The 12,953-nt window shown below is 45.4% G+C and overlaps 1 protein-coding gene across 3 annotated transcripts in view; it reads left to right on the top strand.

Annotated features, from left to right (window-relative positions):
* Nucleotides 1–12,953, top strand: part of POLL (DNA polymerase lambda) — a 279,739-nt gene that overhangs the window by 83,615 nt on the left and 183,171 nt on the right. For 2 of the 3 annotated variants that reach the window (XM_086922660.1, XM_086922661.1), the window contains exon 2: nucleotides 399–542. In XM_086922660.1, the coding sequence (XP_086778786.1) occupies nucleotides 399–542 (144 nt within the window). The remainder of the gene's footprint in view (nucleotides 1–398; nucleotides 543–12,953) is intronic. The other variant, XM_086922662.1, reaches the window with a different exon arrangement.

The raw sequence follows: 12,953 nt of genomic DNA on the forward strand, positions 1-12,953 counted from the left end.
TATTAACTTTATTTAAACAAGTTGAGTTGTAGTGTCTGGTATAAAAATGTGTAAAAATAAAGTCTGCCTCTAGCTCTCTGTTGTCTCACTGACATGAGTTTTCTGATCACATTAGAACTGATGAAAAATATGTGCTTTTTCTTCCCGCAAAGAATCCAGAGATTATTGAGCACAGAGTGGCCTCATTCTCACATTAGACTACCACTGGCTATAGATGACCACACTAAGTAGCAAACACTGTTGCGTTAAATATATGTTCTTTTGTTCTTGAATTTGATAAAACTACTGTAACTCTGAAACGTGTCAGAATTAATAGGAATCAGTCATGATATTAATTCTGTTACAAGGGGCTTTACATGTGGTACTCAATGTTGCCCTGTTAACCCTTGCTTCATCAGCAGGTGTCAAGAGAGTGCAGGGTCTGCATGAAGGGATGGATCCAGGGGGAATCCTTAAAGCCTTTCCTAAAGTCAAGAGAATGCGTTGTAGCCCCCAGAAGTTCGAGCCACAGAAGAAACGGAAAGAGGATTATGATGTCAGAGGTAAATTCTATTGTTACATAAAGTCAACGTAAATTTGTCTTATGAAAGCACTAGCCATGCTCTTTTGCAGGTACTTAAGGAAGCAAGTTGTTAGGAGTGAATATTGAACTTGGGAGAAACAGTTCAGGCAGATGGCATGATTCAGGAATAGTCTTATATTCATAAGTACTGATGCAAGTGGTATGTGGTGTAGACATTTCATGATGTATTCAAAGTGAATTGAGCACATTGGGTTCAGACAAAAAGAAGAGGTGGAAAATGTGACAATATCAACCTAATATTGCTTGTTATCTAGCCTTTTATCACTTATGGTTAGCCAAACCACTAAAAATGAGGCAGGTTGCAGGTGCTTATTTTTTTTAAGAGCCCGTTTACTGGATTTTCAAGAGGAGATGGAGAATCTTGCGGACCTGATTGGCTGTTCTTTGTATAAGGACCTGCCCATTAGTTCAGCCACCCGACGTTTGATTAGTGTGATGTCAGTATGTGTTTGATTCTAAATTCTCAGAGGGCACCTGCCTGAGTGAGAGCCACTCTCTGGAGGTATACCAGACTCAGGTTCTAGACTCTGTGCATGGCACAGAGAATATGAAATTTCATTCAGTTGTCAACCGGAAGCCAGGGCAGTACTTAAAAGGCAGATTTTCTATGGTTTTGTGTTTTCATGTTAATTTAATTCCTTGTTGTTTTTCAATTAGGTTTTTGTTTGTAAGCCTTGGCAAATATGTTGTAATAATTTATTGAACCATTGCTGTTGCATTTCTTAGTTAGAAGGTTAGAGAAGGTAGTAAGCCTAAAGTAAGGAAGGGTTTCTTAAATGGCAGAGCATGCCCAAGTTCCTAACTTATTGAGACAGAGTTGAAGCTGTTCTCGAGGATCCAGACACAGCCAATGGCATTAGTTGTTTGTTTCACAAATCTTCTGAAGGTGTTTCTGTGTGATTGATAAAGTAAATACAGACCATAGAATTCTATCCATTTAAACATAATCTTGCATTTATACTGTAGCATCATAATGAAAATCTTCAGGTGTACATGGAAGTACAGCATGCATGTTTAGGAAGATCACTCTTTTCTTTTTAATATTAGATGTATTTCTAAAAGCATCGTAAACACTTTTTAACAATTGAAGAGAAATTAAACTTTGTGATTATGGGATTCCTAGAGTGCAACTACAGCTAAATAGGAGCTGTCTATTGGAGGGATTTACTTAAAAGGGTGGTAAGAGGGCTGCAGACAGCCGCAGAGTGCTCGCAGGATAGAAGATGTAGGAGGCGGATCCAGGTGTCGACTGTGATGGCTGCTTTCTGCTTAAGCTCATGTACGACATCTACAGTCTTGGCCCTTGCTGCTGACCTGAGGCCGTTCCTACGCCATTGACTGAGCAGATAGGAGGTGCGGCCGCCAGGTGTCTCCACCCCAGCTCCATAGAGCACTGCATATCCTGCATCAACTATGGTAGAGGATGTGGGCATGGAGACGGCCTATGTTGAACCTAGTAGCCAGAATCTTTTTAGAGATCCCAGCGCTCTCTTTGGCCATAGTGACTGGACAGGGCCTGCAGTCTGCCACACTTGTATTGACTGCTATTGAAAGCCAGAGGTGTCCAATAATGACTGATGTAATACCTCTTTCATCTCCTGCTTATTCAGTTGTCTAACAACCACGCTGACTTTACTCACATGTGTGCCAAATTTGATATTTTTCTTCCTCTCATGTTGTCTTATGTTTTGCGGCCTGAAAAATAGCATTTCTGGAGGCAGTGGCACGCTCTAAATTTCCACGAAAGCCCGATACACCTAATCCCTCGACAGCAGAAATTGATGCTCTCCTGAGAGAGATCACAATCATAGGAGCGGCTTTATATGCCTTGTGACCCAAAAAGGCGGATCTCATTGCAGAGGTAAAGTCGATGCAGCAAAAAGTATCCTCTTCTCAGGCCCGCCTCAACACTGTGGATCAGGGGCTACACCAGGTAGAAGCCTGATATGAGGCCATGCTGGCCTGGGATAGAGACATTGATTTCTTGTGGCAGAAGGGGGCCGATTGGACAATGGCATACTAATTTCTATATTTATAGTGTCACAGATGATGCAGAGAAGGATAACATGATATACGTCCTATGTAACCTGCTTCGTAAGTTGAAGAAAAATGGAATAAGCCCTTATAAGTCTCCATCAGGTGGTTGAGGCCCCCCAAAGGAATAAAGACAGATAAATCTAGATCACCCCTTAAGCAGACGCCAGAGGGTGACTCACCCGTGAGGAAGGATGATTAATGATGGATGGACTTTCTGCACCTGTATTGTATACTCTAGTTGTCCTCCTCAGGTGGTACCCCGGTGCACATCTCCTCACATTTTCAGCATTGTCTTGGGTACCATCTTCCTGCGGATGATCCTGGAGCTTTTCGGGTAGGGAGGTGCTGGCCTCTTCCCTCCTGAATCACTTGCCCCCAAGCTACATGACTCACAGTCTAGGACATGCCGACTAATCCGCTTGATTACCTTCTCTCATGGCTTCAATGCCGATCCTGCCCTTTCAACATCCTTTAAACAGTGACGCACCATTCCTATACCACATGGACGTCGTGGCAGACATGGCTCAATTTTACAGATATTACACACATTTTCTTCCCATTCACAGGAGTGAGATCAGAGCCATCTACCACAGGAGTTAACTTGAGACTTAAAGGGTCCCCCTCCCCTTCTTCCTCCACATTGTGGTTGGGCTCTCCTGCACCCTCACAGACACGTCCCTTAAACGCCCCCTATTTTTTTTTTTCAGAACAAATTTTATTGTGGTACTGACAAAGGACATATGGGACACCGTCCCGCAACACATCGAAGGACCAGTGAGAAAATTATGAAACATCACATGTAGTCAGTTCAATCAATATTTGGTAATGAAGCTGCCCCCCCAACCCCCAACTCCCTACCCTCCCTCCCAAGTCCCACCCTTACCCCCACACAGTGTCTACATAGTCCCAAACAACAAGAAGGGGATGCCAGTGCTGATAACAATAACTTAGAACTATGATAAATCCTCCACAAACTGAAAATCAAATTCAGAAAAGGGAATGCTTCTTAGTCGCAATTTTATTATATGTTCAATAATATTTTATAAAAATCCTTTTTACATTTGAGAAAGGAACATTGAAGGAAAAACAAGAATGCAAAACGGACACAAGAAAATGCAATTAATTAGGAACGAACCACCATTCGATACTACAATCATATCACTTTCACCATACATTCAAAACATGCAAACTACTCTCACACATACCATATGTACATTATCTACAACAGGAAAACATAAAACTGGTGCTGCCTTAGTATGAACACAATGTTTGCAATTTGTATTGAAAAGTAGAACACTATCAAAAGTTTTTACAATTTCAAGGAATCTTAGCAAATTAAACGACAATAGATAGTGTGCAACAAATGGCAAGAGATCTATACAATGGTGTACTCTTAGATCAATTGGCAGACCAGTAGGGTGATGGGCCTACGCGTTTCGAATCTCCTTTAGTTCATTTGAGATTCTCATCAGGGCCTCGAGCAGCTGAGCAAAAGGAAAGAAAGAGAACAAAAATATTTCTTTTAAACAAAGGAAATTCCAAAGGTAATAATTGCATGACAGATAGACACATTTGTAAATATCTTTAAGCTAGTAGCACATTTCCGAATCTCTAAAACTCAGCGGGACCCCAGTCTTATTGGAACTCTAGGATCGGTGTGAAACATGGATTCAGAACACTCCAGACGGGACTTAGTGGTGCTAACACAGCAGGACGCTGCAGCGCAGCCATACTCTATTAAGCTGCTAGGAAGGGAAGTTGGTGTGGAAGACAACTTACCACCTAATTTGCTGTCGGTGGTCCAGGACAGAGAAAAGTGGGGGAAGGTGACCAGTCAATCTGTGGATATATGGGTGGTAATTAGTCTCAACAGGGGAGTTAATAAGGAGACCTAGACTCACAAATTGTAAGCTTAGTACAACTCTCTTACCGCTCTAGGAAGAGCAAAGTGTCCTATCGATGGAGTAACCAACAATGGATAATGCCGGGGAAGGAGATGCCTGAGTGACAGAGTTCCACGGGGGCCGAGGGAGTATGGCGTCGTGTCTTTCTAGTGAGGAAGGCTCAAAGTCCTGTGTGGTCAAGAAGACAAGAATTAATACAAAGCCACATACCAAAGTATAGTACTGCAATAATGGCTAGGGCGGAATGTAAAAATTCACCTTAGGATCACGAAGGTGAAGAGCCTGTCTTAATCAAGCTGGCTCTGTAGTAATGGCAGCGTCAGCACAAGCAGATAGAAGTCAGGTGTGCTATATCTTTTTCATAAAGGGGGCTCGAACTCCTGTGAGATCAAGGAGCAAAAATGAGTAAGCCACATGTCAGTGTATGGCACTTTAACAATGGTGAGGGCATAATGTAAAAATTCACCTTGGCGTCATGTAAGAGAAAAATGCCTGTCTTGATCAAACAGACTCGGCGCCGGTGGCAGCGTCAGCACAAGCAGGCAAGAGTACGGTGTGCTGTATAAATCAAAAGACACAGCGGCCGTGGTTAGAAAGGGTATACCAGGGACCATCGGCTCCACATGACTGAAGTCGCTGGCTCCATAAAACTAAACTAAACCCCCGGGCTGCATGAAACATGCTCTTACCTGGTGCGAAGGCGAAGGCATCGGGTTGCTGCAGCCGGTCAGCGTCGCGGAGTGCACTAGTCACTCGCGCATGCGCGTTACCCTAACGCGAGTGACTGGTTGTTTTATAGTGGGTCTGGCCTCAGTCGGGGGTTGGCTCAAGGGCGGTCCTCGGCGGGCCATTAACTTCCAACCAAGCCTAAGAAGCGGCGAGGGTGAAATTAAAAGGTTACAAAGGTAAAAAGTAACCGGTCATACTGCAGACACGAGTGGTACTAACATAAACCACAAGAGGTTATAATTTAAAGATTTCTGAAAGCTCATTTAAACCTGACACGGCCGTGTCAAATTTAACAATTAGCATAGCTTCCCTTCTGGATAGAAGGAGGCTCATGTCGCCTCCTCGGGGGTTCTTTTCTATCCTGGATATTACTGTCCACTTAAAGTCATTGAGTCCATGTTGCTTCCTGTTCCAATGATTACCTAACGGGGCATTTTCAACATTTCTCTTCAGCCTAGATTTGTGTTGCGTTATGCGTTGTCGCACTTCTTGTTCTGTCTTTCCAATATATAGACGGTCGCATGGGCATATAACTCCATACACTACAAACTTCGATTTGCAGTTACTAAACACCTCATGCTTCCATGATATGCCCCTATGTTGGAAAACGGTGCCTTGTATAGTGGTTTCACAACAAAGGCAGGTGCCACATTTATGGTGACCTAATATGGGTGCCAGACCCATCATTTGACGGAGAGATGGTTGGTTCTGGGTATGCATTGCGGCCCTTACTACATGGTTAGCCACACTATTCTCTCGCTTGAAAGCATATATATATCCCTACCTACAGCCTGATTTTTACACCAAACAGGAATCTAGAAGATACCTATCAGACAATCAGGGTAGATCTAGGAAACAATCCATCTCCTTTGGTGAGACTTCTTCGTCCTCTGATAACGATAGTGAAACCAGTGGTAATTCCAATCAATCGAACAGAAATAGAAACTGGAACCCTAACCAACAAAATCGAAACCAGGGCCAGAACTCTTTTTTAGGCAGAGGCCAAACGAGACCCAGAGCTCGAGTCAGGTACACAACACCATGGGAAATGAAGACCCGCAGACAGCACTACAAGAACTGAGAGTATCCCCTATTTTTAACCTCTCGCAAAGACCACTATCTAAAGCTGAAGAGGGTATCCTGTCTAAAGGATTATCCTTTGTCCCATCCAAAAGAACGGATTTTGTGCGTATGAAAACAGAATTCATTGAATTCTGCAGAAAACTCAGACTCGCTATGTTTTTTCTTGAAAACCCGATTCCACAGACTAGGGAGGTCACCGGCCTACGTAATAAATCCACTTTCTGCCCCACTGGTAATACAGTTCCTAAAGAACTCATAATCTTCGAAAAGAGTGTACTCTCTGCCATCTCCAATATGGAAAAAGAAAAGAAGTTTGTCAAACATAACACTACAAGAGAAGAAATGTCAGCACTTACAGCCTTAAAAAATGATCCTACAATCGTTATAAAGCAAGCCGATAAAGGTGGCTCTATAGTAGTATGGGACACTGTAGAATACACCAATGAGATCAAAAGGCAGCTTGACGATCCCATTTGCCACCGTAAAATCGAAAAAGATCCCACCACAGAATTGCAAAACCAACTCTTTAAGATCATCCAAGAAGGCTTTGATCAAGGTTTCGTGGGTAAAAAAGAATGTGAGTACCTACAAATAAAACATCCTAAGGTACCAGCATTTTATGTACTACCAAAAGTACATAAGAACCAGAGTAAACCCCCAGGGAGACCCATCGTGGCAGGATGTGGTTCTTTCCTTGAACCCATTGCTAAGTACGTGGACTGTTTCCTCAAACAGTTTAAGACGCAAGTTGCGTCATACTTACAGGACACAACTGACTTCATAAACAAGATGGAAACTGTCACTTTCAATGAAGGAACAGATCTGCTTGTCACCCTTGATGTGACATCATTATATACGCAAATCCCTCAAGATGAGGCAGTGGCAGTTCTGTCTTTCTTTCTAGACTCACGCCCCAGACCTACGCAAGTCCCTACGAAATTTTTGATAGATTTGGCTTCTTTTGCCCTGAAGAAAAATTATTTTTGCTTCAACAAAGAGTTTTTCTATCAAATAAAGGGGGTGGCAATGGGGTGCCCTTTTGCCCCGGAGCTGGCTGTGTTGTTTATGTCAATGTATGAAGATACCCATATACATAACAACAACCCGTATGGACCATACATTCATAAATGGTATCGTTTTATAGACGATGTCTTTATGATATGGACAGGAGGAATCGACAATCTGATCCAGTTCCATCAATGGCTCAATAACAGGACACCTGATATTCAATTCAGCCTCTCCCATTCTGAAGCAAAAATTGCTTTCCTAGATGTGGAGGTATTCCCAAGAGCAGGGAGGTTGGCAACTACATTATTTACCAAGCCCACAGACCGGAATAAAGCGTTACTATTCCAGAGTAACCATCCGAGAAGTCTAAAGGAAAACCTTCCGTATGGGCAATTTTTGCGCGTTCGCAGAAACTGCACATATGAAAATGATTTCTCACACCATGCAGAGAAACTGGTGTCCAAACTTTGTGATAGGGGGTACCCCAAAAGATTGGTGAGAGATTGCATGAAACGAGCAAGGTGGACCCCCCGTGAAACTCTGTTGGAACTCAAAAAGAAACCCGACCAGAAACGACAGGTCTGTGTGACAACCTTCTGCCCGAATGCGAACCAGCTCAAACGCATCATTGGTCAAAATTGGCATCTAGCGCGTAACCTGGATGAGAGCTTAAAAGATCCCCCATTGTTTGCTTTCAAGCGAGAGAATAGTGTGGCTAACCATGTAGTAAGGGCCGCAATGCATACCCAGAACCAACCATCTCTCCGTCAAATGATGGGTCTGGCACCCATATTAGGTCACCATAAATGTGGCACCTGCCTTTGTTTTGAAACCACTATACAAGGCACCGTTTTCCAACATAGGGGCATATCATGGAAGCATGAGGTGTTTAGTAACTGCAAATCGAAGTTTGTAGTGTATGGAGTTATATGCCCATGCGACCGTCTATATATTGGAAAGACAGAACAAGAAGTGCGACAACGCATAACGCAACACAAATCTAGGCTGAAGAGAAATGTTGAAAATGCCCCGTTAGTTAATCATTGGAACAGGAAGCAACATGGACTCAATGACTTTAAGTGGACAGTAATATCCAGGATAGAAAAGAACCCCCGAGGAGGCGACATCAGCCTCCTTCTATCCAGAAGGGAAGCTATGCTAATTGTTAAATTTGACACGGCCGTGTCAGGTTTAAATGAGCTTTCAGAAATCTTTAAATTATAACCTCTTGTGGTTTATGTTAGTACCACTCGTGTCTGCAGTATGACCGGTTACTTTTTACCTTTGTAACCTTTTAATTTCACCCTCGCCGCTTCTTAGGCTTGGTTGGAAGTTAATGGCCCGCCGAGGACCGCCCTTGAGCCAACCCCCGACTGAGGCCAGACCCACTATAAAACAACCAGTCACTCGCGTTAGGGTAACGCGCATGCGCGAGTGACTAGTGCACTCCGCGACGCTGACCGGCTGCAGCAACCCGATGCCTTCGCCTTCGCACCAGGTAAGAGCATGTTTCATGCAGCCCGGGGGTTTAGTTTAGTTTTATGGAGCCAGCGACTTCAGTCATGTGGAGCCGATGGTCCCTGGTATACCCTTTCTAACCACGGCCGCCGTGTCTTTTGATTTATACAGCACACCGGACTCTTGCCTGCTTGTGCTGACGCTGCCACCGGCGCCGAGTCTGTTTGATCAAGACAGGCATTTTTCTCTTACATGACGCCAAGGTGAATTTTTACATTATGCCCTCACCAATGTTAAAGTGCCATACACTGACATGTGGCTTACTCATTTTTGCTCCTTGATCTCACAGGAGTTCGAGCCCCCTTTATGAAAAAGATATAGCACACCTGACTTCTATCTGCTTGTGCTGACGCTGCCATTACTACAGAGCCAGCTTGATTAAGACAGGCTCTTCACCTTCGTGATCCTAAGGTGAATTTTTACATTCCGCCCTAGCCATTATTGCAGTACTATACTTTGGTATGTGGCTTTGTATTAATTCTTGTCTTCTTGACCACACAGGACTTTGAGCCTTCCTCACTAGAAAGACACAACGCCATACTCCCTCGGCCCCCGTGGAACTCTGTCACTCAGGCATCTCCTTCCCCGGCATTATCCATTGTTGGTTACTCCATCGATAGGACACTTTGCTCTTCCTAGAGCGGTAAGAGAGTCGTACTAAGCTTACAATTTGTGAGTCTAGGTCTCCTTATTAACTCCCCTGTTTAGACTAATTACCACCCATATATCCACAGATTGACTGGTCACCTTCCCCCACTTTTCTCTGTCCTGGACCACCGACAGCAAATTAGGTGGTAAGTTGTCTTCCACACCAACTTCCCTTCCTAGCAGTTTAATAGAGTATGGCTGCGCTGCAGCGTCCTGCTGTGTTAGCACCACTAAGTCCCGTCTGGAGTGTTCTGAATCCATGTTTCACACCGATCCTAGAGTTCCAATAAGACTGGGGTCCCGCTGAGTTTTAGAGATTCGGAAATGTGCTACTAGCTTAAAGATATTTACAAATGTGTCTATCTGTCATGCAATTATTACCTTTGGAATTTCCTTTGTTTAAAAGAAATATTTTTGTTCTCTTTCTTTCCTTTTGCTCAGCTGCTCGAGGCCCTGATGAGAATCTGAAATGAACTAAAGGAGATTCGAAACGCGTAGGCCCATCACCCTACTGGTCTGCCAATTGATCTAAGAGTACACCATTGTATGGATCTCTTGCCATTTGTTGCACACTATCTATTGTCGTTTAATTTGCTAAGATTCCTTGAAATTGTAAAAACTTTTGATAGTGTTCTACTTTTCAATACAAATTGCAAACATTGTGTTCATACTAAGGCAGCACCAGTTTTATGTTTTCCTGTTGTAGATAATGTACATATGGTATGTGTGAGAGTAGTTTGCATGTTTTGAATGTATGGTGAAAGTGATATGATTGTAGTATCGAATGGTGGTTCGTTCCTAATTAATTGCATTTTCTTGTGTCCGTTTTGCATTCTTGTTTTTCCTTCAATGTTCCTTTCTCAAATGTAAAAATTATTTTTATAAAATATTATTGAACATATAATAAAATTGCGACTAAGAAGCATTCCCTTTTCTGAATTTGATTTTCAGTTTGTGGAGGATTTATCATAGTTCTAAGTTATTGTTATCAGCACTGGCATCCCCTTCTTGTTGTTTATGATATAGGCTCGGCCTTGCTGATTAGAGCCAGCCCCACCTTGTTTTCACGTACATAGTCCCAAGGCACAGATTAATAAACCACTAATAGTGCGTGCTCCTTTCCACCCATGGTCCATTATTTAAAGTTCTTCTCCAACGTCTTGGGACGCAGGCGGCTCCAGCCATAGCCCCCTATAGTCCGCCCATCTCTTCCATATCTTAAAATGCTTCCTGGGGCAGCCCCTGGCCTCAAACACTGGACGCTCCAGCCCCATGCAATAGTCCAAACCCCTTCTCCACACTTCAAGCATGGGGGCCCTGGGGTCCTTCCAGGCCCGAGCTATATCACGTTTGGCCACTGTAAGGCCCAAGACTAATAGATGACGTTTATACATGTTGCCTCCAACCTGTTCCATGATATGCAGAAGGCCGAGCTGCGGCGATCGGGGGAGGTCCCAGCCCAACACTTCAGACAAGCAATCCCAGACACCCATCCAGAATCTCGACAGCTTTGCACACGACCATACTGTGTGAAGAAATGTACCCACCGCCCGTTCGCATCTCAAACACTCAGGGGAGACAATCAAACCAGCCTTCCACAGTCGGTCTCTGGTATAGTAGGCCCTATGCAAGTATTTAAATTGTATGAAGCGTAAACGCACCGCTATAGCCGCTCCCCTCGGGGCTTTCAGGGCTTCCCTCCAGTCCTCCTCCTCGAAAGCTCCAACATCACCCTCCCACACAGAGCGCAACCGATCAAGGGAAGAGGAGCAGTGCGTGACCAGGGTCTGATATATGTTAGAAAATTTCTTTTCCTCCAATTCCCCCATAAACAACTTGGCCTCAAGGGGACTGAATTCAGGTAATGACTCCAAACCTACCAGCGAGGGGGACAAGGCGTGGCGCAGCTGCAGGTACTTGAAAAATTGGGTTCTAGGCATAGCATATTCCTCACTCAAGGCTTGGAACGACTTGAGGGTCGCACCCTTCATGACGGGCCCTAGTGTTGAGATGCCGATGGCATCCCAGCCCCGAAATCCCTGTAGGGACGCCAGTGCCGGCAGTTGCCCGTTCTGCCACAGCGGGGTCTCCCTCGTCAACTTGTTCCACTACCCCATGCGGCGCAGAGCCCCACGCCATACTCGGAAAACTACCTGGGTGACTACGGGAACCGTCTTCATAACGGTCGCTGAGTACAGGATAGTATGTAGCGTGTTCGGGTCCATCATATATCGCTCGAGTGCATAGGCCGGATCATTCCGGTCCCCATACCACCATTCATTAAGCACCAGCAAGTGAGACGCCTGGTAGTATGACAGAATGTCCGAAGTGGCCAGGCCCCCACAGTACGTGGACAGGAAGCAAGTGCGAAGAGCCACCCTCGCCACTCCACCGGCCCAAAGAAACTGACTCAGCGCCGCGTTCACCTGGCGAAACCACTGCGGTGCTATGGGATATGGGTGATTCTGCAGCTGGGATAGGAGTTGCGGGAGGGCCACCATTTTAAATATTGCCGAGCGGCCCTAAATATTTAGGGGCATTCAGGACCAAGTTGGCACTCTGTCCCAAACGGGCACCACATTACGCGCCCAAGCCACGCCCGTAACATCTGTCAAAAAGACGCCCAGGTATTTAAGTCCACCCGCCGCCTCCTGCAACATTGACGCCCATGGACCCAGCCTCTCAGCCCCCCCCCAGCACCCACAGCGTAGATTTCCGCACGTTTAAGTGTAAGCCAGACACCTCCCCAAATATACGCATTATCTCCAGGACTCTAGGCCCAGACCGATTTATGTCAGTAAGAAAGAAGAGGACATCATTGGCGTAGAGTGCAATACGATCGGACGGACCCATCTCCCACTCAAGTCCCCTCAGCAGCGCATCTATCCGCACCCACGCCGCCAGGGGCTCCATGGCCATTGCAAAAAAATAGGGGGAGAGAGGGCAGCCCTGCCTGGTGCCCCGCCGGATAGAGAAGGGTTCCGACACCGCTCCCGCCTCTCTCACAGACGCCGTCAGGTCTGTGTAAAGCAGCCGTAGGTACGAGAGAAAGCGAGGCCCGAGATTAAGGTGGGACAGAAGTGCCTGGAGGTATACCCAGCTTAGGGAGTCAAATGCCCTATCTATGTCGGCCAGTAGAAGCGCCGCCGGAATCCCAGCAGCTCGGGCCGCCTCCACCACCACCTGCGCGCGGCGCATATTGTGTCTCGTCACCCTATGGGGCATGAACCCTGCCTGATCAGGGTGAACTAAGTCTGTGATATAGGGAAGGAGGCGGTTGGCCAGGGCCTTTGCCAGGATCTTCGCTTCAAAATTTAAAAGGGAAATCGGCCTGTATGAGTGATTTTCGGGGGCCTCCCGGGTTTACAGAAGACAACAATTTCGGCGTGTCGCCAGTCCGCCGGGAGGCGACCGCGCTCCCTGGCTGCCTCCAGCGCTAGTTT

Source organism: Lissotriton vulgaris, chromosome 5 (assembly GCF_964263255.1).
Source record: "Lissotriton vulgaris chromosome 5, aLisVul1.2, whole genome shotgun sequence".
Taxonomy (NCBI): domain Eukaryota; kingdom Metazoa; phylum Chordata; class Amphibia; order Caudata; family Salamandridae; genus Lissotriton; species Lissotriton vulgaris.